This window comes from Schistocerca cancellata, chromosome 1 (genome assembly GCF_023864275.1).
Source record: "Schistocerca cancellata isolate TAMUIC-IGC-003103 chromosome 1, iqSchCanc2.1, whole genome shotgun sequence".
NCBI lineage: Eukaryota > Metazoa > Arthropoda > Insecta > Orthoptera > Acrididae > Schistocerca > Schistocerca cancellata.
The window spans coordinates 785,590,022-785,616,925 of NC_064626.1; the positions used below are offsets into that span (position 1 = coordinate 785,590,022).

General features: G+C 41.3%; 1 protein-coding gene across 1 annotated transcript in view; it reads left to right on the forward strand.

The window, feature by feature from the left end:
* Positions 1–26,904, forward strand: part of LOC126103415 (transient receptor potential cation channel subfamily A member 1) — a 194,009-nt gene that overhangs the window by 24,307 nt on the left and 142,798 nt on the right. The window contains exons 7-8 of the mRNA XM_049912331.1: positions 5,024–5,224; positions 18,432–18,610. Coding sequence (XP_049768288.1) covers positions 5,024–5,224; positions 18,432–18,610 — 380 coding nt within the window. The remainder of the gene's footprint in view (positions 1–5,023; positions 5,225–18,431; positions 18,611–26,904) is intronic.

The window sequence follows — 26,904 nt, forward strand, 5'->3', positions numbered from 1 at the left end:
TTCTTGAATATATCAAGTAAGAGAATTTGAATAATTTTTAATTATAATTCTGCAAGTATAATACAAAATTCATGCAAAATTCCAAGAACTTTGCCCCATATCTCAGCTTATATTCATAATTTCAAAATTTACTCTTGAACCAATATTTACTGGGTTTACAGAAATAAGTTTACCAAATTTCATAATTCTAGCCTTCGTAGATTTTGAGAAAAAGGTAAATAAACTTTAAAACCCACACTTTTTAGGAAATGCAGTTTAAAGTTAAACCTAAAGTTTTTTCTTATGTCACTTCTTCGGAAGCCCCAGATTTGTACTCAGGGTCCACTTTCCCATGAAGGCTTCTCTTTTGGTTTCTTGCTTTCTGCCTTCTTTTCTTTGCGAAGTGTTCAGCTATCTCTCCAGCTGCAGAGAGGCGCTGTAAATCTATTATTCTCAAGATGTCTTGAGTGAAATTTCGTATCTTAAAGCCAGTTCTCTCTAATACCTTCATCTTCCTTTCGTTCCCATCTTTAAATACAAGAACTGTATCGTAAGTTCCAGTTCTGACAACTGATGCAGTGGGCTTGACAACATACAGGATACAGTTTGTAAGCCTCTCCTTGTGAATGTATGAGTTGTTATCCCTCTGATCCTGCAGATATTCACATCAGCTAACGTGGTAAAGAAAATGAATGGGATCTTCATCTGTTGACACTATGTGGAAATATGTAGCCTATGCTGCACTTCTTATTTCGATTACACTGGACAGGTTCTGTCTGATCTTGCTGTAACACATCATCTTCTTTGTGAGGCTGTTGTGCCCAGCTGGTTTGTTATTGACTCTAAGACACAGAAAAGAGTCACAGATGAGATGTAAAACTAAAGAGTATATATCACAGCCTTCTAGATGTATCCCGTTCAAGTTTGCTTGAAAGTAATCCACGGAACTGTTGTTGACCGAGTTAGTTCAAAATGGTTCAAATGGCTCTGAGCACTATGGGACTTAACTACTGAGGTCATCAGTCCCCTAGAACTCAGAACTACTTAAACCTAACTAACCTAAGGACATCACACACATCCATGCCCGAGGCAGGATTCGAACCTGCGACCGTAGCGGTCACTCGGTTCCAAACTGACGCGCTTAGAACCGCACGGCCACACCGGCCGGCTGACCGAGTATGCTGATGTGTTGTTTCCAAAAGGTGAGCGTACCAGGAAGGTCACGTCACACATTTAATTATTTTTCAGGCACTTTGGATGCAATTTCATCATTGAAACCTTAGCAACTTATTGTCCATGAGTTCTGTTAATAAATAAAAAATAAATTGAAAATTGACATTTTCGGTTAGTGTCCTAAACGTCCCCCCTTAACGGTGTTGCAGTTTTAATGGCCAGTAGTGTACTTTCACCAAGGGAACCGTTTTTCTTTCGAGGAAAATTGGCCCGTTAACGTTGAACCAAAGAACCAGCTAATTAACGAGAAAGACTACAGTTACTTGGCCGCGGATATATTTATAGTTATCCCGGGAGGAGGCTGTGCAGACTAACCCTTCTCGACTGTTAGTGCAATATTTTGCTTCAGCGCTACTGCCCTCAACGATTTGCAGTGTCATGAGCGAAATGTATCATACAAGGCAATGCAATGGCAATGATTGTCATTGACGATAGATACTTTCGTCGCAAAAATTCCGAAAGACAATTACAAACTAATTATCCAGCACCGAGCAGTATTACACTGACATAACCATCTACAAACTACCGTGTATGATAGTCTTTTATAACTAGTATTATGTAAATACGTAATCTGAGAAAACAGCATCTGCCTTCAGTCTAGCACCATTTCTGTTAACTTTACTGTGTTATATTTAATCTGAGTAAGAAAAATAGTTTAGAGAAGACATCCTTAGTTAATTGTTAGTATGATGTACACAATACTTACTTATCTTTGTTGACGCATATTTTATGCTCCTAGACGCTCTCTTTCCCGGTGGATCCATGCGACGTGATTGATGTATCTATGAATGAATGTCTCAACTAAACAATGCTACGCGTTGGTACGACGAAAGTAGTCCCTTGTGCTTTTCTCTCATAACACCTACAGCCATTTAAATCTCATGTGCAAATAGGTAGTGCTTTGTAACACACAAAAAAGAAATGATCGTATGGCATTTATTGGCCGGAATATCCCCTTCGGGGTTCGGTCTCCGTATTGCAAATCTTCTTACCTGACGCCACTTCGGCGACTTGCGTGTCAATGATAATGAAGGACACACAACACCCACTCCCCTGCCGGGAATCGAACCTGGGCCCCTTTGCGTAGTAGGCGGTAACACTACCGCTGCACTACGGAGGCGGACTGTAATACACATACAGGTTGTCTCAACAGGTTTGGATCAATCTCAAACAGACGATAGTGGATCTTCAGCTGATCATATTGAGTTAGGGAATCAATGGTCGGAAATGCATATTTATTGTGTTACAAGTATACGCAGAGTACACAACATAACAATAACGTTACTCAGAAATTGTTCGAAGCGACGACCGCTAGTCTCAGTGCATGTAATGCAAAGACGCATGCTTAACTGGCGCATTTTCGCCAGGTTCCTGGCTACCGGCTGTACACTGGGACGGGCACCAGGTGATAAACAGCGTACACCTCTTACGGCGAGACAGTCATACTGTACACAACTTAGCTCACGGCACGTGTATTGTGTGACGAACGCAAGCATCACACCAGCGCATTAACCTGTGCCGCATGCAGACCACCATCCCGGTGTCAGTTGTCCATTGCATCAGACAGCTTGTGACACGTCGATGGTGAGGTGTGTTGCAGTGTACAGTGCATGACGCGTAGTCGAAAATGGAACGTTACTCGTCACGAAAGTTTTCAAGTGGCTCTAAGCATTATGGGACTTAACATCTGAGGTCATCAGTCCGCTAGACTTAGAGCTACTTAAACCTAACTAACCTAAGGAACCACACACATCCATGCCCGAGGCAGGATTCGAACCTGGGACCACAGCAGCAGCGCGGTTCCGGACTGAAGCGCCTAGAACCGCTCGGCCACCTCGGCCGGCGAGAGTTATCAGACATACACTTAATGTAAGACAGTGTAGGATGTAGTGTCCATAAAGCAGCCCGAATGTACAGAGAACTCTTTCCCAGCGGGGGTCATCCTAATTGGACACCGAACGACGAGAGACGGGATCGTTCACGCCACAGAGCGTCAGCCGAGGTTCCGACCAAAGACATGTTCGAGCACCAGGCTTTGAGGAGATGGTGTTGGATCGTATGGCCGACAAACCATCAATAAACTCCTGTCAACTTGACTGTGAAAGCCACACTTTGAAGGATGCAGTGTGAGAAGTACTGTCAGAACAGGTTATTATTATTATTGTTATTATTATTATTATTATTATCGTATGCATCAATTACAGTAATACACATTTAGCAAAACAAAGAAATATCTGTGAAAATGAACTTGCGATATTATATATAGTACACAAGTTTTAAAACGGCTCAGACTACACTCGGATGCTGATGGACTCGATCCAGCGGAGTGCCTCTTGGGATGCCTGATGGAGCTTCTCAATGCCACCAGGGAAGCGTCTGATTGGACAGTCATTCACAATGTGGCTCATTGTTTTGGTGTCACCACAGTCACACAGGTATTACACCCCTATTGCATAGAGTGTGTGCAGACACTTGGACCAACGGATTTTGAGCCCTGCATTCATTTTTCAATGGATTGTCCATCGCAGTGCTGTAGTGCCGAACTTCGTAGAGTTTCTATTGTTCAGGGATGAGGCCTCACTCACCTATGATGGTGTTTTCATCAGCCGCAGCAGCAATATCTGGAATGGGGACAATCCCCACGCAGCTGACATCGGTCGCCACCATAAAAGATTCTCCGTCAACGTATGGACAGGCATTGTCCAAGATCGCCTAATAGGGCCTTATTTGATTCTTGCCCCGTTTACCCTTTGACTGGTCCACGTTACCTGCTGTTCCTGCGATACGTGCTGCCACAGTTCTTGGAGACTGTGCTCGTTTCTATTCGCAAAAGGATGTGGTTTGAACACAACAGTGCACCAACCCACTCCAATACTAATGTCTCCAGACACCTGAACAACATGAACCATCATCGTTGGACTGGAAGTGGAAGTCCAGTCCTATGGCCAGCGCGATAGTTAGATCTCATTCCTCTGGACTTTTTCCTCTGGGGCTATGTCAAGATGCTGGTGTATGAAACCCCGTACAACCTGTTAAAGACCTGCTTGCTAGGGTCCAAGCTGCTTGTCTCCTGGTACAACAGACACCAGGGACCTTTGAGAGAGTGCTGCAGAACTTCATGTGCCGTTGCCATGTTTATGCACTGAAACTGGCGGTCGTCACATTGAACAATTACTATGAGCTACGCTGTTGTTATGCGGAGTGTGCTGTGTGTGTTCATAACACAATAAGTGTGGATTTTCAACCATTCGTTCCCTGCCCCAATATAATCGGTTGTGGACCCACTGTCACCGATTTCAGTTTGACCCAGAAGATTTGAGACACCCTGTATTTCAACATTTATATAACCTCCTCTGTTCGATGACCTGTCGAAAGCCAAACATTTGGTAAATCAAACGGAATGTAACGTTCATTTTTCTAGGCAGGTTTATACTCTACTGGACAATGTGCAAAAATGCGGAAATTTGTCATAGAGAAATTTAAGGGGCTGCGACACATTCCCTTCTTCAGAACAACAGGGTCGCCAGTTATCGATTTCAACAAATCATAATGGAATCAAGTGCTCCAACTTATTATATAACATTGGATTATGTAGTTCCTCACATTTTCACGTAGTGAATGAATACGCTCATAGTTTCATCATCAGAGAATGCATCGTAATACAGTAGCAGCGATCTTAATTTTGATGCACGCCATTGAACGTTTTTGCTCCTTTCCTGTTATAATCGCTCTACAAGAGACACAGTTCACAGTACTTTAGAAAATAAGACTGAATTTCTTCAGTTTATAAACACGAGCCCGCCTGTTGCAGGGAGCAGACGTAAACGCGCTGGACAAGGAGCGCCGCTCGCCGCTGCTGCTGGCCGCCTCCCGCGGCGGCTGGCGCACCGTGCACAGCCTCATCCGGCTGGGCGCCAACATACACCTCAAGGACGTCAACCACCGCAACGTGCTGCACCTCGTCGTCATGAACGGGGGCCGGCTCGAGGAATTTGCCGACCAAGTCATAAAGGTTTGCTTCCAGCTTACGTTTCGTGGCGGTCTCGGAGTCTGCACCATCGGGTCTTAAGCGATCTTAACCTGCTGTAGAATGAAATTGTCACTCTACAGCGGAGTAAGCGCTGATATGAAACTTCCTGGCAGATTAAAACTGTGTGCCGGACCGAGACTCGAACTCGGGAACTTTGCCTTTCGCGGGCAAGTGCTCTACCAGAAGTGCTCATTCAAGAAACATACCCCAGGCTGTGGCTTAGCCATGTCTCCGCAATATCCTTTCTTCCAGGAGTGCTATAGTTCAATTCTTTTATCTTGGCGGCTCGCGCATGCCCGCCCAGACGCGGGAGATTGCTGCGTTGCCAGCTGCAAACGACACACGCGGCAAGAGAAGCAGCGACATAGTATAGCATAGTTCGCAAACTTACGTTTAGGGGGGAGCGCGCAGTTTATGAAGTAAAGCCACCACTGCCGCATTAACCCTTTCACTACTACAGAGACGTGCTCCCCGCATTCCGCGCTGTGCGCGATTTTGTCATCACTGCACTGCTTGCCTGTGCAGACACAGGGTGTTCCAACTGCTTTGACACACTTATCATTCGATTATCATTGGCACAAAAATTTGATTTTTACACATTTTCTTGACTGGTACCTTCCCCCCATAAATGACTTAATTTTGTTTCGAAGTTCAACGCAGTTATTGTGCAGCATTAAATGTAGTAAACCATTGCACGAAACAATTTGTGTTTGTCACAACGGACAGCAAATACTTGCCAAAACATAGATCAGTCGACGAAAACATTGAATATGATGTTGCCAAAGCAGCGAAGCAAAGAATTGCGTCAGAAAATCAAGTAGCTCGTCAACGTACGAGCCGAAATTCTGCTCTAAATAATACTTTTAATACTGTCACAAAAGAATGTATCTCAATATGAATAGTAAAACAGCGGCTGCGGAAGAGAAGATATACAAACAAAACAGATGACATGAATACTGTATGTGTGCCTTTTCACTGTTTTTAATTGCTGTGGAAAGAAATATTGGAGGACAAAATTAGAAAAACCGAAAACTTATTATGATTATAATGAAGAGACAAAACACTAGAAATTTCGAAAAATTACATTCAAACGAATAAAATTCATGAAGTAAAACACTTCGATATTGCTTTTAAATAAAGAAAATATTAAGCACCAAACAAGGTTTGAATTCAGAACCTTTCACTGAGCAGGCAAAAACCTTAACCATTACGCTAACGCAGCTTGTCCTATAATAGAAGACCTGGAGGACTATAACATATCACGCAAAATACCGACAAACACGGTTGGTATGACTATGAATTACTCACGCTTCGTCGAAGTACAATAGGAAATAAACAATTACCGCTGTTCTTTATTGCGAAATAGCGGTTCGTGAGAATGATACAAACACCTTTCCTTGCTATCATCTGAATTAGGAGGCTTATTGCTTGTTTGGTTTAATTAATTAATAGAATATGAAGCAATTGGTATAAAGAATGCTTTTTCCAAACTTTCTAGAGAAGAAAGTCTGCTGTCAAGACATTGCTTTTGTTCAATTACTTTATTTATGACTGAACGTTTCTAAAACTGAAGACACTCGTCTGTGCTCTGCACTGCAGTCAAGCTCTGGCAACGTCGTTCTCTGTTCATTGGCTGACTGTGTGTTGTGAGGTCAGATGCGCAGAACGAAGCTAAACTCGGCCGCCGTCGTAAATGACGTGCACTATAGTTCTGCAAGGTTCGCAGGTGAGCTTCTGTGAAGTTTGTAAGGTAGGAGACGAGGTACTGGCAGAATTAAAGCTGTGAGTAGGGGGCGTGAGTCGTGCTTGGGCAGCTCAGTTGGCAGAGCACTTGCCCGCAAAAGGCAAAGGTCCCAAGTTCGAGTCTCGGTCCGGCACACAGTTTCAATCTGCCAGGAAGATTCTTAACCTGTTGTATTTCGAGTACAACGTATATTTCTGTATATCATCAGCAGCATTCAAGCAACACTTACAGGGGGTGGACAAAAGTATGGATACACTAAACCCACAAAACACTGCGATGCCAAAAACGGCGTAGGAAATCCGTTGGTATTCAAAACAGCTTCCAGTCATCTCACAATTGATAAATATAGCTCCTGTATGGTTTTCAAGGGAATTTTATACCATTTTTCCTGCAAAAACGGTGCGAAGTTCAGGTAACGATAGTGGTGGTGGATATTGATCAAGCACCCTTCCCTCCAAAAGACACCACAAAGGTTCAACAGTATTGAGATCTAGTGACTGTTGGTGGCCAGGGGAGATGCGACAGTTCATCCTCGTGCTCACAAAACATGTCCTTGATGATGCGAGCTGTGTGAACAGGGGCTCAGTCGTCTTGGAACACAGCATCACTTTTGGGAAACAAACGTTGTACGAGGGCTATGCCGAAAGTTTTTGGCAGAATGTGTGAAAAAAAATTTATTTGCAAAAGAAAGTTTACAACTTTTCAAAATACTCTCCATTAGCATGTATACATTTTTCCATTCTCTGAAACCACTTAGAAAATGTGTCAGTCCAAGCTTCTTTTGGGATGTCACTTAGTGCACTCTCGTACGCTGCAATAGCCTCTTCATCTGATAAAAACCGCTGCCCTCGAATTTTTTCCTTAGTCTTAGGGAACAGAAAGAAGTCACAGGAGGCTAGGTCAGGTGAATAGGAGAGATAGAGTAACACTCGCACTTTTTCCTTCTCCAGAAAGTCCATCGTTCTGGCAGCCCTGTGCGCAGATGCATTGTGATGCAGCAGAAGGTGCCCACTCTTGGACTTTGGATGCTGTGACTTCCATGTGGTGACTTTTGGAAGACAATCGTTCACGTACCATTCAGCATTGACTGTACGACGTGTGTCCAAGGTCACAGAGGTGAGATGCCCGATCTTTGTGAAAAAAGTTGCCACCATCTTTTTTCCAGAGCTCCGACTTCGTCGAACTTTTGTGGGAAAGCACGACACAGAAGACTGTCTCTTCGTTTCAGGGTCATAATGGTACACCCACGTTTCATCACCTGTGACGATATTGTAGGTGTCTTGGGACTTCCCTCCATTGAATTTTTCGAGCATGGAACAACACCAGTCCACTCTCGCCTCCTTTTGGTTTTCTGTCAAGGAATGTAGCAGCCAACGGGCACATCTCTTAGTAAGGCTATGTGACTATGTGACTATGAACGATGGTCTGTGCTGCTGTTGATCCAATATTTAGGGTCCCTTCAATGTCGCAAAATGTAAGATGTGGATCTTCTTTGATCATTTTCCTCACAGCATCAATATTTTCAGGAGTCACAGCTGTTGCTGGCCGACCGGCACGAGCGTCATCTTCAATTGACTGCCGACCACTCGAAAACTCGCGAAACCAATTTCCAACTGTGGCCCTAGAAGGGTAAGCATCACCAAAAATACGGAGCAAAGAAGAATGGCATTCTTCGGCACTTAAACCCTTTTTACAATCGAAAAAAATCACGGCGCGAAAGTCGCGGCGCGACAGCTCCATCCTGCACCGTCTCTGAGTCAGCACGGCCTATGCTTTCTTACCGCGCTGTGGGGGGATCACCGCTAGCCAGGGGTTGCGCGCGCACGTCCCAAGGTCGAAAAACATCGATCTTTCGAAAGAAAACAACCCCATTGTCCTCCACCTTACGGTTTACGGGCTGCTAAAAACTTTCAGCATAGCCCTCGTACCATGCGATGGGCCTGACCAACCAAGATGGTCACATAATCCCTGGCAGTAATTCGACCTTCCAGAGCACCCATGGGGCTCAGAGAATACCACGACATGGCCGTCCAATCACCGAACCCCCCCCCCCCCCTCCCCCTATGTTACACTCTTCTAACGTGAATTCGGCCGGAAGTTGGAAACAGAGTGAAATTAGATTCATCCAAGCAAATGACTTCCTTCCATTGCTCCACAGTCTTCCTGTTACGGCCATTTGCATCACTTATGAGTGGTTTTGGAGTTCCAACTCGCCCTGCGATTCCCAGCTGACCGAGCTCCCTTCGAGCTGTTCTGATGCTGACAAAATGGTTCAAGTGGCTCTGATCACTATGGGACTCAGCATTTGAGGTCATCACTCCCCTAGAACTTAGAACGACTTAAACCTAACTAAGGACATCACACACATCCATGCCCGAGGCAGGATTCGAACCTGCGACCGTAGCAGCCACGTGGTTCCGGACTGAAGAGCCTAGAACCGCACGGCCACCGCGGCCGGCGATGCTGACAGGATACGCAAGTACGGCATTCAGCTCTGTAGTGATTTTTGCCAGCTGTCATCCTATTATTTTTCGTCGCAGCCTCTTCAATGACAGTTTGTCCCGATCAAAAAAAAAATGGTTCAAATGGCTCTGAGCACTATGAGACTCAACATCTTAGGTCATAAGTCCCCTAGAACTTAGAACTACTTAAACCTAACTAACCTAAGGACATCACACACACCCATGCCCGAGGCAGGATTCGAACCTGCGACCGTAGCAGTCCCGCGGTTCCGGAATGCAGCGCCAGAACCGCTAGACCACCGCGGCCGGCTGTCCCGATCACTCAGTACACACTTTCGTCTGCATTGTGACATAAGAGATGATGTTTTTCCGCTTTCCCTGTATGTGGAGTAAGTCTTCGATATGGTTGGTGCCTCTTGAAACCCAAAACACTTCGACTACCTTGGTTATAGATGCACCCACACGAGCATCAACACTCTGCCCTCATTCAAATTCACTTTGCTCCGACATACCACACTCACAACTAAACAACACTGTTCTGGCCTCGACTGACACTTGCAACATGTTGAGGACACTGCACACGTGCCGTTCGTGGTCAAATACAACAGAGCAGCCTGCAGGCTCCGGTAGCAACTGCATTTACGTCCAAGCATGCATTTCTCGTGGTCTTTCCATACTTTTCTTCAACCCCGTCGTCCGTGCAAGCCTGTAATTAATATTGGCAGTCGGGTAAAGATGTTTGTTACAGCAGCGAGGTAAAACAGTCATCAAAGAACACTGTAAAAAATTGTTTTCTATAAACGAGTCTGACAAATGTATAGAAGCAATATCATGTGTGGCCTGTAAATATACTACGTCAAAAAATCAAAGTATCCGAGAGATATTGCACTAAACGGCATTCACTATACCGAGGAACGGTACAATTACCGGTATGTTTGTGTTTGTTGTGTCAAACACCGTAAATCCCAACCGACAAACATGAAGATAGCTGAGAATACTCCCGATGTGTTTTATTTTGACTTACGTTAAATGAATCGCACATTGGTAGGAACAGCAAGGCGTTTTCTGCTGTCAAAAGATGATACTTTCTTTTTCCTCGTTGCTTATTTCCTGAATAGGAATGACGTCTTTATTTATAAACAAGAAACTTTTCATGACAATACAGCACCCGAAAAGCAGATCCGGTTAGATAACGGAACTGAAGTCAACAATGCCTAGGTAGCTGCTCCACAATTAACAATAACAACAGCAGAAAAGTTGTCAAGCATCATCAATTCGTCAGTTCTCTTCACTGTACCGTAAAACTGAATGCCGCACTGTATCACGACTCCGAAATCGCCGCAAAGTAGTCTACAGCCAAGTCCAAAGCTACAGCAATTGTTAAAAATATTCTAGCACCACAATCCGTGTCCTAATACGTGTAACAACTACAAAAAGTTTCATTTTACGGCATAGGCACGCATCGATCCACAAGGCTGAAAGAAGTTGTTCAGTAGTTGTTCAACACACTATTGAAACTGAAGGTATCTAACAGAAGCTGATAAAGTGCGATTCGCTGACTAATGAAGCGTCGGAAACAACTGCAAAGTTTTGACTAGATACTTTAAGACAACTGCAAATTCCATTAGATAAATTATCGCTTTTTGCAGAGAGTACCAATACCAACTTCGAAGGCTTCATAGACTTGGCCACCAGGATGTGTTTCACCAAATTAAAGAAGAACTAGGAAAAAATGTAGAAGGAATTGGATGCCCTGCCCGTAGTCTCCACAATACTATATCGTGCGTTGCTGGACTCTTAAATGTCGACATTAAAATAATCGTCATGAAAATATTTAATTATTTTTCAATACACACGGTAAGGACAGAGAAGCTGAAATTGTTCTGCCTACACGTTGATGTCAATCATTTGACTCTTCTGTCACACTCAAAAACAAGATCGCTGTCGTTAATGCCCGCAGTTGAGAGAATTCTTAAGCTTTGGATTCCATTAAAACAATTTGTGGACTCCGAAGACAGGCCACCTAAAATAATTTCAGATTTTTTCAGTCATCCGATCATTGAAATTTATTTCATGTTTCTGCAGTCAAATTGGGCTCTGTTTGAAAAACAAAAATAAAAAGCGTTGAGAAGAATAGTGTCTCGATAGCTGAAATTATAAATATATTAATCGACACTCAAAGATGTATGGACGAAAGGAAGTATGCCATTATTTTATTGGCGTGCAAACCGAGATGAATTTGAGCAAATAAAAAAAAATGTTCAAACGTGTGTGAAATCTTATGGGACTTAACTGCTAAGGTCATCAGTCCCTAAGCTTACACACTACTTAACCTAAATTATCCTAAGGACAAACACACACACCCATGCCCGAGGGAGGACTCGAACCTCCGCCGGAACCAGCAGCCGCACAGTCCCTGACTGCAGCGCCCTAGACCGCTCGGCTAATCCCGCGCGGCAACAAATAAAGAATGAGATCCCTAACCAAGAAATAATTTGATTTCGAAATTTGAGGAGGTTACATTGATTTTCTATAACATAGCATTTGATTACTTAGAGAAATGGCCTATTTCTTTTAATAAATATCAAGTATTTGACTGGATGACGTTATCTGAAACCCCAGGTTGGGTGATGACTGAAAACACTATTATATACCCGACTAAAAACAGTGTGAAGATTTCAGGCGACAATTTTTTCAGAAATATGTGTATCTGAAGAGCTTTTTAGAAACAAAGCGTGGCTCGGAAGAATGGAAGTCTAAACAGTCCGTGGAAGAAAGCTGGATTTACTTTCTTAAGGAAAGAGAATTCCCTGAACGGCGAACGCAAATGCCAACTGCTAAGAATGTGCGAGGTATTTGTTTTCTATTCCCGCACAGAACGCCACTGTGGAAGGAGTATTTTCGCTGAAGTCGGTCCAGTGGACTGATGAATGAAATCCACTGCTGCCAGGGACTATGGAACCAATCTTACAGTGTTAATTTCACTACAAGCTTACTTGCACGAAGTTTTATAAATACTTAAAAGGGAAAAAAGACTTGCTGAAAAAAGTGAGAGCTTGCGAAAAATATGGTGTACCAACTAATTCTGCTACAACAGGTTCCATGTAATTGTGTTCTAAATAAAAAGTAATTATATTAAACAATTTTTAAAATTTATTTCTACAATCCTAAAATTCATTTCTACAATCCTATCTCAGAGTGTCCCGGCAATCCTAGCTGAGTAGCATCGTCCTACGAAATGGCAAGAAAATTTTGTTCTGTCCGTATGTCTAAATGTTAATGGTTTATAATACGATGCATTTTAGTTTCTAACACAAGCCATAACAATTTATATTCAATCTCACAGTCCGTATATTTTTAGCTACAACAACAACGGGCGACCGTCATTGCAGCTTGTCGGCAGGAACGTGGAACTGTTGTTACTCTTCGCATTTTGCGAAAGCAAGAGTAAGAATGTCATGGTCATTTGGCTAGCTTGTGTACACGCAACCTATTAAGCTAGTCACCCGTGACATTGTTCTCCCTGAAATTACACTATATTTTGGCCCGTGTCAAATCAGTCGGATTTGGATCGCAGTTGCACGGCGGTAAATGGACTACTTTGTGGCCTCTGCTGTCAGTGACTCGACGTACATTTTCACGGCTGATTTGTTTTTCTTTATTTTAGCTAGCAGCTCAGCGTTCCTCATGGAGTCGTTGCAGTTCAGTTGACTGTCTCGCGACCACTCTGACATCGTCGTAATCCTGAAATCGTATTTATTACGCGTTCTGTCTAACTTCCTGCCGTAGTGCGGAACATTATCCATGCAAGGCAAGCTGAACAAACTTCGTGGCAGTACTAGAGCAGCGACAAGAAACAAGAGTTATAACTGTGGTTATCTTCACTATGTATAAGAACATGTCGATTTGTTAAGAATAAAGTGCTAAATATTAGCTGTATGATCGCAATGATAGCGTTTTGTATAACTATCATTCTGTGAGTAGTTTGTCTGAACAGAATGACTAAATCTAGAAATGGATTAAGTTTGAAATCTCAAAAATGGTTCAAATGGCTCTGAGCACTATGGGACTTAACTTCTGTGGTCATCAGTCCCCTAGAACTTAGAACTACTTAAACCTAACTAACCTAAGGACAACACACACATCCATGCCCGAGGCAGGATTCGAACCTGCGACCGTAGCGGTCGCGCGGTTCCAGACTGTAGCGCCTAGAACCGCTCGGCCACTCCGCCCAGCGTTTGAAATCTATCTGCGTATTAGTGTTCTAATGTAGAGGTGTCTTTTCGTGTTCTCCCTGTTTATGTAAAGCGTCATAGAGGCGGAAAAGCTTATCAGACTTATCAGTAGCTACACGAGTGCGGGTAACTGCCTGAAAATCACATTGATGATTACCAGCAGAGTCTACTGAGAACGACGTGGGGCTGATTTTCTTGACACGATACTGCATAGCTATCTCAGCAGGTTAACATTTCTCTTACTGAGAAGAGACACAAAATAAGGGAGGATATATAACTAGGGGTAACGGAATTAATAAAATTCAATTGAGACTGATAATTTCCGTGTGTTTACTAAAACTTATTGCCGTATTTTACGGACTATAAAACGCTATGGACTATAAGACGCACCTTAATATTTATACAATTTCTTAAAAAATATATTTTTACCATTTTATTACTAAATTACAAAGTCAGACTAACAAATTCTTGTTTTCCTTAAAAATCCCTGAAAATCACCATATGAACTTTTTTCTTCTTCTTCCTCTTCATCGTCATCGTTGCCCTCTACATATGTAAGATGGTCTTCACTGCCATCGAGAGCGTTACTTACGCCGCACTTCTTAAATATTTGGCAATAATGTCTTCTCTCACTCCAAACCACGGTTGTTTTATCCACTGACACGCATGTGTCGGTGTGAATTCATGCTGTGTTCCATGCATCACCCATTTGTTCCAGCCCTCTCTCATACACACTGTAAATGGTTTATTTATTGAGACATCAAGAAGTTGCAATATTGAAATAAGTCCTCCTGGAATAACAGCAAGCTATGTATCTCCCTGTCTCAGTTTCTCGTTCACAGAATTTTTTAAATGTCTACTGTCTGATCTTGCACAAGAAGAGAACTCTTCTTTAATAAACCACCTTTCCTTCTCTCCCACACTACGTTAATCCATAATTTCATACTAGAGGCTCATCCAGTTGGCGGTATTTCGGAAAGTTTTGGCATTGTTTTGCGCTTAAAATGATCGTTGGATTAAGTTTAGTATCGTCAGCTTATCATGAAAGAACAACTGTCTAGTGCGTTTTTTTCGTGTCCGCTTGTTTTTATAGTAACAGTTTTAGCTCCTTTCATGGTAACAGTTCTGTTAACACTAAATTGAAGACGGCACTCACGCAAATATTGCCCGCGTAAGTGACGCTTCCGAACGGATCGGAAATCACCTGATCTGTTGACATATTCATGATCGAGGGTTTTACTTATAACTTATTTATTTATCGAAAATAATGAATAATGAAAGTAGATCAATGTACAACTTACGACACTATGAGTCGAAAGTCAAAAACGGATTTTTGGAAGCTGTTTGAATATTTGATTTATTAAGCACAGCACAGCAGTTTACAAAGTTTATTTAACTGTCAAAATGGTGTTCACTTAACATCACTGTCATTTGTATTTGATTCAAGATCATCATTATCATCGCTTGAGGGCGTGGTATTGATAATAACTTCGTCGATGGTCATTTCCTTTATTCTATCTAGTGTCCAATACTCTTGCTCTAGCTGGTGCACTTTCCTGCATTAATCTTGCCAGTCCTGTGCAGTAATTGAAAGGAAAGCAGCATTAACAAGATTCTGCAATCTTTCCTTCGACATATCACCCGTGACATTGTTCTCCCTGAAATTACACTATATTTTGGCCCGTGTCAAATCAGTCGGATTTGGATCGCAGTTGCACGGCGGTAAATGGACTACTTTGTGGCCTCTGCTGTCAGTGATCTTATACTCGACGTACATTTTCACGGCTGATTTGTTTTTCTTTATTTTAGCTAGCAGCTCAGCGTTCCTCATTGAGTCGTTGCAGTTCAGTTGACTGTCTCGCGACCACTCTGACATCGTCGTAATCCTGAAATCGTATTTATTACGCGTTCTGTCTAACTTCCTGCCGTAGTGCGGAACATTATCCATGCAATCACTGAATTGCGTGGAATGTTAAGAACCACAATATCTGCAAACACTCCCTCCCGCCTTCGACGTCCGCTCGTTTTGCCAACTTCGAGAAGTTCACAGGTTCGTTCCTTGCATAAAACTTCCCGACAATTAAAACTGTGCCAGACTGGGTTCCCGTGTTCGATCCCGGGCCAGTATACAGCTTTAATTCGTCAGAATGTTTCAGTTCAGCGCACACTCCGCTACAGAATCGAAATTCATTCTAGTTTGTTGCGTCTTGCAGCAAGAACTTGCCGAATTTGTCATATCGTGCAAGTTTTTCTCATACTTACAGAAGTTGTGTGTGTTCGGCGCCAGCTCGAAAGTATTAGTACCGAAAACGAGAATGGCACAAAAAAAAAAAAAAAAGACAGACGGGCCGAAACAAATTTACCATTGGAAACCCTAAACGTAAGTGGCATCACCAGTCAGGGAAGTACGAAATGAATTTAACAACCAATTTCTTTCACCAAAAAGTCAAATAAAATGGCAGTATAGACGTTTTTAAATTTGAACTGATTTTTTTAGTAAACATAAATGCATTGAATTTGTGGTAAAAGTAATAAATACTGCTGGCAAAAATCGAAAAGTGAATAAAAGGCAGTCTCTTGGAGAGATACTGTGCCGCAATTTTGTTTCCTGTAATCGAATATTTGTTTATACAATCGACAACAAATGTTCAAAATAGGACGTGCTCAAAGTTATTAATCCAAGTGAAGTCCGTTGATTTTAGATAATTGAGTACTGTTTCCTGGTAACATCAATAGGTACTCCTCTAACATTGTCCTATTTTTTATTTTTGTGTTTCGTAATGATTTTTATTCATTAATAATAATGCAACAACAGAGGCAACTGCTCTGGTTTTTAAAAATGGCTGCACTTCTGCTACAAGTACCTGAAGCACGTTCCTGAAGTAAACGTACCCAAGTGACTTGAAGAAGTAAACTTGAGCAAGTTTTTGTTCTAATGGAGCACTCGGCAAGTGCTTACAGTAGTTACTTGCTAGTGGACAGAAGCCTTTCGTAATAGTTCGCGTCTAGGAGGAGCATGACGTTCACAGCGCTCGGAGGCAAATGAATCTTTCAAGTAGTGCTGATTTCCTCCGCTTCTAGCTGCACTAGCGAAATCGTCAAGTTATCCTGGCCAAACAGTACTTGCGCAGATATAAAAAGCTAAACTTAACATTTTTTCATGCGTCTATTTTTTTGGCCGACGTTGCTTTATATTATCCACATGAAAATTGCTCAAGATATCATTTTCTATTACTTCGATTAACAGAACCCAAAAAGTTGTACAAGATGACCTAGTTTTGTTTCTTTCAATAGAATATTGCCGAAGATATTATACATCAAATTTGCCGAAACCTCAAGCATGCTATAGGTTCAAACAATACAATACTGTATTGTCGAAAATAAAACTTCCCCAATGTCCATTGAAACATCTGTGAATGTTTACATAAATTTCAGAAAAATCCTTTGACTATGATGTGGGAAATTTTTCCGAAATTAAACCACTTGACATAGAATGGCCCCAGAATTTTCTACAGCATAAATGTTTCATGTGAATACTTCCCAGTGAAGCCTTGCCACTACTGTAAATATTCAGACATTTTTAATTCATTCATCTACGGTACACTTGAAAACCTGTAATTTGTATCTGTATTATTAGTTAGTACTTCAGTCATGTGGAAGTCTATTTTACCTTCATCGGCTTATAAAAACTAAATCATAATGAACGAAAATTAATCTTAATTGGAACTAACAGTAAAACAACTAGGCCTACATTATATCGCTGCAAATAGATTACTGTATCGGCTTTTCAAACAGTACTTTGCACGCTATGGTGTTACCATGTTGTTGCTCAATTGTATGTTGGCTTTAACTTCTGTCTTTCCCTTTCATTCTCGAAGCCAATGTTAAAATTTCTGTAAGATTCCTAGCAACAGACAATGCCAAGAGTTCGTGACAATCGCCGGCATAATAAGAGAGAAAACGCAAGGTCGTTAATCACTGTTTGGCGTTAGCCTTCTAAGTTAGTACTCTGCTTGTATTTTTGAGGCTCATATTTCGATGGTTTGCGGGTGACTCAGTTCCTGCTTAATCAAAAGTCAATGTCAAACTGCACTTCGTGGAGGCACTTATGCAGTTTAGCAGGTACGGAAAAAATTTTTCATTTTTTTTCAAAATTTGATCGATTATAGTCAAATTTGATACGCTGATTACGAATACGATATTTATTTTCGCCCCAGTCAATTATTTACATCAAAAAAATTGTTTTAAATTTTTTTTATTTTTCAATATTTTGTCGATATAGTGAATTCTGATGCGCTGATTTCGAATATAACATCCATTTTCATTTTCCCTTGACCGTCGGCGATATCTTCTGCCCGATAAGCGCGGCGCTGCCGATGACGCAACATTGCGTAATACACTAACTAATCAGTATTTTCAAATCATAGGCGGCCGCTGCCGCGGCCGCATTCCAAAAAAAAAAAACTCCCAACCTAACCTCAAGTGGGCTACGCTACAGATCACTTTATTTATGAAAATACAAAGTACAATCACCAACAAACTTTACATATTCACCCACAAAGCTCTCCAAGCCAGATACATTTGGAATGAAAAATTTTTTCCGTACCTGCTAAACTGCATAAGTGCCCTTCGTGGATACGTGAATCACACTCTTGATATAGATTACAGTTACTGCATAAAAACTAGTTCTTAAAAAATTGTTCGTTCTTCTACTATAAATAAAGAGTGTACTCCTTTCCGCCAAACAGGCGCAGTCCAAATCCCAACTGTTACAACTGCTGAACGAGAAGGATAACACGGGATGCTCGCCTCTGCATTACGCCAGTCGAGAAGGCCACATCCGGAGCCTCGAAAATCTCATACGACTTGGCGCGTGCATTAATCTGAAGAACAACAATAATGAAAGTCCATTGCATTTTGCTGCGAGGTGAGTTTCATCGCACTTACAAAATATGATTTTGATTTTGCGCCATTTTTATTTTATTTTATTTTTGCTTTTTTTATTATTTTAGCTATGAGGCTTCTAAGTGGTTTCTTAGCCCACGGCCCGCCTTCCTCCATTATTTTTCAACCCTACAGCTTTTACTCTCTGTTACTTCTTCTAGAACTGTGGAAGTTGTTTTCTGATGTCTTTACAAATGTCGTGTTATCATGTTCATTATTCTTGTCAGTGTTTTCCATGAATGTATCACCCTTCACCGACCCTGTAGAGAAACTCTTCAATCGTATCAGTCCACCAAATTTTTAACTTCCTTCTATACCACCACATCTCAAATGCCTTGATCCTCTTTTTTTGTGTTGTGCTACAAATGAACGTTCTCATAAACTTCATAACATGTTATTTAGAAGTCTTTTATAGCCTCTACAACATTTACACTTAATGTGAAAGCCCCTTACTTTTGTTTTCTTTTTTAGTGCAAATTGGAGAAACCATTTGTATTCCTACCGGTACTGACAGGATCTCTCACAAAATTTAAGTCAGTAGGAGAACTTTGATGTATCAGTTACGAAGCTTGTTGGAGAAGTGTTTCAAATGGGGGCTGAAATGCGCCTGTTCTTCACATGTATTCGATACACCACATTCGTTTTCCGAATTTCTCATTGGTTTCCTTTTCTGCTTGCTTGCTTACAGGCTGAATAACATCTGGGATGGGGGAAAAACCCTGTCTTGTTTTCTTCACTACTGTTGGTTCTCTTTTACATTCTCACCACTGTTAATGTACTTTCATTTTTGGGCAAATTGTAGATAGCCTTTCAGTCCCTGTATTTCATCCCTGATACCTTATGGATTTCAAAAAGTGCATTCCAGTCAATATTGTCAAACATTTGTCCTGAACCGAAATTGATCTTCACTGATTTCAACTTTTGCTAGTCTTTCCACTGAAAATATTTCATGTCAGCATTTTGCAACCATGACTTAATAAACTGTGGTTATGTAATATTGCCACCTGCCAACATCTGCCTTATCTTGAATGAAATTAAACAACAGAAACTCCAGGTAGGGATATCAACAATGTAGGAAAAGATAGATTGCTGCTTACTGTAAAGTTGCTGATAGGCACAATTAAAAGACACTTATTACAAAGCTTTTGGCCACAGTCACTGTCAGAAAAAGAAAGAGAAACACACACCATTCGTTAACACAAGCAAGCACACCTCACACATACATGACCATCAACTGCGGCAGCTCGGTCAAGAGCATTCTGGCCTGAGCTGCCAGGGTTGGTGGGAATGTGTGTGTGGGCTGTGCTTGCTTGTGTGAATGAATGGTTCGTGTTTCTTTTTCTGACAGTGACTGTGGCCAAAAGCTTTGTAATAAGTGTCTTTTAATTGTGCTTATCAGCAACTTAACATGTCATCTTTACGGTAAGTGACAATCTGTATTTTCCACATTGTTAGATTGAATTTACGTGGAGACTTCAGAAAGTAAGTTAGACATGTTTTTCCATGCTAAGACTATAGCACAACCAGAGTGGCATATTCTCAGAAGAGAGAGCATCCAGGTGGAATACAATATGTCACTGCAGTTCTACTGCAATACAGACAACAGGTGCATCAGAGGCTGTGAGTGAGATGATGCTGCAACTGTAAACACACTCCAAAGTTGAAATATGTGAGACAATATGATTCTTGTGGACAAAATGTTTAAATTGTAGACAGATTTACCATGAAATTCTGGTTGTATATGGATTAAAATTAGTGTCGCATCCAGCCGTAGGGAAATGGTGCCAGCTATTTGACCACAGCCACACAGACACTGCAACTGTAAACACACTCCAAAGTGTGGGAAGGAGTGGCATCAACCCCAATCACAGATGACAGTATGCAGACAATCACTTTGGCAAGCTGAAAGGACATCTGGTGACAAAGAGATTTTCCAATGATGAGGACATCCACACAGAAGTTCTCAAACGCCTCTGAGACCAAAGAGCGAAGTAGAATCATTAATAAACTGCATGGTTGGTAGAGTATTCTGACTGTTTCTTACAGAGACTTGGTGACTACATTGAAAAGTAGTGACATGTATTTTGGTCACTTTGATGTGTAGCACAGCATTCAACAGTGTTACAGTTTGCAGACTGTAATGTTTGCTGATGATGCAAGCATACTATCATAGGTGCAAAATAAACATTACTAGATACAATTCAGATTATATAGGAGCTGGCATGCAAATTTTCTACAGCAAATAGGTGTAAATCACATTAGTCACTCATGTTATGCCATTTAAAACAAGCTTAAGTGACCTTAAGTAGTGGAGGCGGACATTATTGTTCATATCTTAAATTAAAAACTGAGTGTAAAATTCCTTGTGGTCCAACTTGGAAAGTTAAAATTGAGTCAATACATTGACACACTTATCACCAAGTGTGGTTCAGCTTGTTATGCTTTTAGAAGAATCCATTTTTTGTTGACCTGAAGGTAAGATAGTTGGCTTTTTTTTTAACTTCCACACACTGTGATCTAATTGAATTATCTTCTGTGACACTGCACCTAAAGTACCAGTAAATGAAGTATTTATTTAGTAGAAGTGAGCAATAAGAATACTGTGTGAAGTAGATAACTGCTTATCTTGTAGATGTATCTTTCAGGGTTTGAGAATCTTACACTCTCCTCTGTTACTGATGATAAAAATCCATTTCAGTTGAGCCGCGCTTAGCACAAAAAAAAATCTCATGTAGTCTTTGCCTCATTTTTCCCAGTTCAGTGTGGATTTAGATATTATTGTGCAGAATTATTCAACAAGCCCCCACACAACATTCTAATAGGAAACAAGAAATTGCAACTTCCTATCTTATCAAAAGAAAGTTAAAAACATGTTTCATTAGCCATTCCTGTGAATTATCTGTAACAATGTAGGAAAAGACAGAATGCTTCTTACCGCAAAGAAGACACATCAAGTTGCAGACAGGCACTGCCGTCTTGGGCTGGGATCTGGCCAAAAGCTGTATGTGAGTGTCCTTTAATTGTGCTTGTCAGCAACTGGATATGTCTTCTTTACGGTAAGTAGCAATCTATCTTTTCCTACATTGATGATATTTCCACCTGATGTTTCTATTGTTGAATTATCTGATTAATTAGATTCAAAGACCGCATATTCTTGTTAACTGTGTCAATAAACAGTATTTATTGTAATATAAAGTTAATATTAAATTACCAACAGAGGATAAATAATAGCTAGTTAATATAGCTTAGGAAGCAGCAGATTTTTTTGAGGTACCAGCTCTCCTTCTAATTTTATGGGTCAAATTTAGCTTGGGTAAGAACATATAGTGTAAAGAAGTGCAGTGACATTTAATTGTTAATGCAGTGTACAGATTAAGTTTCTGTGACTTGCTCATCTTTTGGAAATGTGTACCTTGACTTACAGCATATCCTTGAATGTCCCCCTCCTTAATGGATTCTGCAGAACACAATGACTGAATAAGTATGTTGGTTAATAGATTACACCTACTTCTAAGAGTGATATAAGTAATGAATGTACAAAGAGTACCATTATATCACACAGGTGAGGAATAATCCAGTCAATATAACTAGTGGTAGGTCATAGCAAGAGCAATGGTGGCAGAATAAGGCAGTATAATGGCCAGTGTACACTTGTATCTACATTTACTTTTACATTTCTTGAAACTTATAGTGAAGGAAGCAAAAATGAAATGTAGTGGTTGGTGGGATGTGGCCCCTACAAATGCAGGATGATGAAGGGTGAGAGTGAGGGGCTGTTGGGTGCCCGGGAGCACTAATAAGACAGCATTTCGATTTAAACAGTTATTGTTTGGTTCTATAATTGAATGATCACTATGGCAGCAGCAATGGCATGCATTACTGGAAAGCACTGAAACATCTGCATTGGTAGTCTCAAGGACGACAGCAGAGTCAGGGTGCCAGCACAGCAGAAGTGGCACACTGCGAGGTAGCTGGCTCAGCTGGTGGCTAGTGTTGCCTGTTCCACAGTGATGCCCAACACCCTGACCATGTGATTTATTATGGTGCACTCATGGACCTCAAAGATAGTGCCACATTAAGCTCCCATCAGCTCTGCATGGGGTTTGGTGGTTTTGCAGAGCTACGTCGTGGCCTCTCTAATAGAGGAAGGCCATGGATGCTGGTGTCAACTCGCAGATGCAAGTCAGGAGGGCAGCAGCAGCTAGCACAGCTCCCTGGAACAGCAACAGTTAAACATAGCACAGACTCTATCTGTTTGCACCCAACGAGCAGATGGTACTAGGCTCCAAGATCTCCAAGTTGTCTCAGCAGCAGAGGAAAACATGGCAGCTCATGATGGATTAAGTCCAGCAGGCCAGACTATAGTCATATGGTAAATGGTAGGCAGTGCATCGTAAGTTCTGCCTTAGAACTGACTCACTACTACTGTGTAGAGGAAGGGCTCAGGAGCATGAATATTTTTAGCTGTCTGTCAAGAGCCATGACATTATTCCTGGGTGAGGATGATGAGATGTGGCCTGTTTTCTGGGTCCATTACCACTCTTCATCATGTCACAGTGCCCCAGTCTTTCGTTTCAGGCTTTCAGCTCATTACTTTCTGCAGTGTCAGTGTGCTGAAAGTTGTTCCTGTGTATTTTTTATATGTTGTTACTCCATTGTGTGTGGTTGGCAAAATATTTTTGGTTGGCAAAATGACATTATGCTCTCTTCACTGTGAGGTCATACTGCTAAATGGGTGAATCAGGTACCTTTTTCGATCAAAGTGTAGCTATGGGATCTGTTGTGTGGCACACTATTTGTAGTATCAACTCTCCTGTCTGTTTCACGTTATGTTGCAGATATTGTGCACAAGACTGGCTTGGCGTGCTTCTGGGCCGCGAGAGACTCCAAAAATTTTACATTTACCCAGAATATCTTTCTGTAGAGCAACAGAAGGAAAGGGAAAGATTTTATCTATGATTTCAGTACAGTGTTTTAGAAAGTAAATTATTTGTCAAATCTATAGTTAATTCATGGGCATGAACTGGTGTGCAGCATCTGAAGGAAGAATGCCACTTCCTTAATCGACAGATTCAGTGTGGTTACACTGACAAATTCACTGTTCATTTGGCTTCAGAGCCATTACCTATGATTTTTATGTGTAAGGTTTACATAATGGTTCTCTGGCATATCTAATTATTCTGATTAATTAGAAATAGTGCTGCTATGGCCACAGTCAAATGGTAAATAACAAACAACTGAGAGGCCATGGCTGGAGCATGGCTATTGGGGTATAGTTGTTTGAGTTATGCTACTTCTGGAGTGCCATTTTGATTAAATGAGTGACCCATAAAGTCATGGATCCATTTTTGAGGAGTGGAGTATGTGTACTAACAGTTCGCATACTAACAATTCATGAAATGACCTCACAACTGTAAGACTGAAAAGAACAGTACCCATCTCATCTCATGGTAGCCATTGGTCTTACCAAGACACATCATTAATTTGACCTTGTATTTTAATGACAAAAGAGCACACTACCAAGACATCAGTTCCAGCAGTCAGTCCTGTGTGATAATTTAGCCCGTAATTCTGAATGTTGAACTTCTGAATGCACAGCTTTTAAATTTCATGTGTGTTGGTTGTTTATCACTCACTGTGCCCCACTGCAGCCATTTTAGGCCCAAGTACCAAGTACTGTACAGTGGAGTTGCAACCAGAACCCTCCTATTCATGGGATATTGATGGTGAGGGAAGAGAAGAGGGGAGGGGGTCATGTTGGCCAAATATATAACTGAGGCAACTGAGGAATCATTATGAAATAGAATGGTTTACATTTCAATCATACTAATCATGTTGAAGAACAACACAGTTTCTTCACTCCAGCATTGTCAGATTTGCAATCCAAATAAATTAACAGACAACAGTTATGTTAATAATTAAATAGTGCTATGCTACATCTTTAATGATGCACTCATTCATTTATTTAATTTACAATACATTTGTGAATTTACAATGTAAAGGTGTTCAAAGCAAAGAGATCTCTGACACCAACTTCGGTTTGGAAACTGTGCACTTTGACACAATAAACAAAGTACTATCACTTATTTGTTCATCAAAATTATAAACACAGAGCTCTTACACACTCTCTGTACAGTATTTGGTGCATGGGCATTAGGTGGCTGGAGTGGAGTGGAGTGAGTGATAAACAACTGGTGTGCATGAAGTTTAAAAGCTGTACACTCAGAAGTTCACAACTGTGTACTATCAGAATTATGGCCCAAATTTTCACACAGCTTTGATTGTTGGGGCTGATATCTTCTTAGTGTACTTTTTCCTATTTAAAATATGAGGTCAAGTTGGTGATGTTTCCTTGTTTGTAATACTCATTGTGTTAGTCCAGCATTGAAATAAGTTTACAGATCGTACCTTCACCAGTAATGTTTGATTCTGTAGTTTTCTAAAGAATCTCATCTCTTTTGTCACTATTTTAACTAGCACTATCAATGTTCAAAGGGAGTTATTTAAATAAAGTGTCTTGAGGTCAAATTTATTGTTAGGGAACAGCAAGGAACCGTTCTTCTCTACTTCCTGGACACCTTGTCCACCATTAACTCAATGCATGTCTCAATCATAGCATTTACTGGTTAGGTTAGTGTTGTTTAACGTCCCGTCGACAACGAGGTCATTAGAGACGGAGCGCTAGCTCGGATTAGGGAAGGATGGGGAAGGAAATCGGCCGTGCCCTTTGAAAGAAACCATCCCGGCATTTGCCTGAAACAATTTAGGGAAATCACGGAAAACCTAAATCAGGATGGCTGGAGACGGGATTGAACTGTCGTCCTCCCGAATACGAGTCCAGTGTGCGAACCACTGCGCCACCTCGCTCGGTAGCATTTACTGCAAGCCCACTCAGACAGATTGGTATCTGCACACCACCAGCTACCACCACCCAGCACAGAGACAGTCTGTTCTGAGGACCTTGGTACATCGTGCTGAAACCATTTCTGATGCCAAAAATCGGCTGAGGGAACTGAGCCACTTACGTAAAGTTTTCAAGGAAAATGATTACAACAGACAAATTTTGCAAGCCGCTTCATGTAAGCCACGAAGGTAGAAGACCTCTGAAGAAGATATGAATAAGATTGCATTTTCACTGTATTGTGGCTCTATTACAGGAAAGATTAAATGGCTCCTAAAAATTAACACTTTCTACAGCCCCAGGAAAGATCCGGCAGCTAATGAAGACTGTGAAAAATGATGTAGGCTTCAGAACACCAAGAGTATACAAAATACCATGTGGGTGTGGGCAGTTTATGTCAGTCAGACTTTCTGCACTATTGAACAGCACTGCATAAAACATGAAAGGTATTTCTGCCTATGCTATCCCAAAAAATCTGCTGCAACAGCACTAGGCACTGGAAAACGGACACTGAATTACGTACAATGATACTTCTGTTTTTAAATTGCCAAACAGCTTCTGGGATAGCATAACACATGAAGCAATAGAGATCAAAATATCAGATAACTCTCTCAAGGAGGCTGTGGGTTGTGGCTGAATACAGATGGGATCTGTGATTGGGGAGCTGAAGCGGGTGCAGCGGTCACGCTACCAAAACATTGCCATATTTGGTGCAGGGCTGGGCACCAGTGATATCACTGGTGGTGGTTCAGCTGTATAAGCGCAGCAGCAGCATTCACATGGCAGTCAACCACTTGATAATGGCAGAGGAGGTCTCTGCTGAAAGCTCATGGGCACTTAACCACTTTATGGGACTCAAAACCCGAGAATATTTTTCTAATTGATATTGCTGTGAGAGCATGCATTTATAAACTAAATTATAAATAGCAGTTGGTTGCCCTTTTGATGCCCCATTCAGACTATGAGCATCACATGTGTGCTAAGTTCCTTCATCATGACAACAGCTGTAGGCATGCATCTACCCATTCCAAACTATAATTTTTTTTGCATGCAACTGGGTGCTATTCAGGATCTTACAGTTATGTACTGACAGATTTCCACTGCTCAAGATTACATCAAAAACTTATTTCTGGCAGAGGAATTGCTCCTATTGAGGACTGTCCTGACACAGTTTTCCAACAAATACTTACTATTAGAGTGTAATAGTGGCTGGTAGGTGTGAGGGATGGGCTGTGCATATCATAATTTGCAGGGTGTGGGTTCCAGAATTAAGAGAAGGATTTTTATAGGAATGAACTATTATACTGGCAGGTCACATATCAAAAGCATTTAGTGAATGGCATATATGCAAATGTGATGATACAGGACAATAAAAT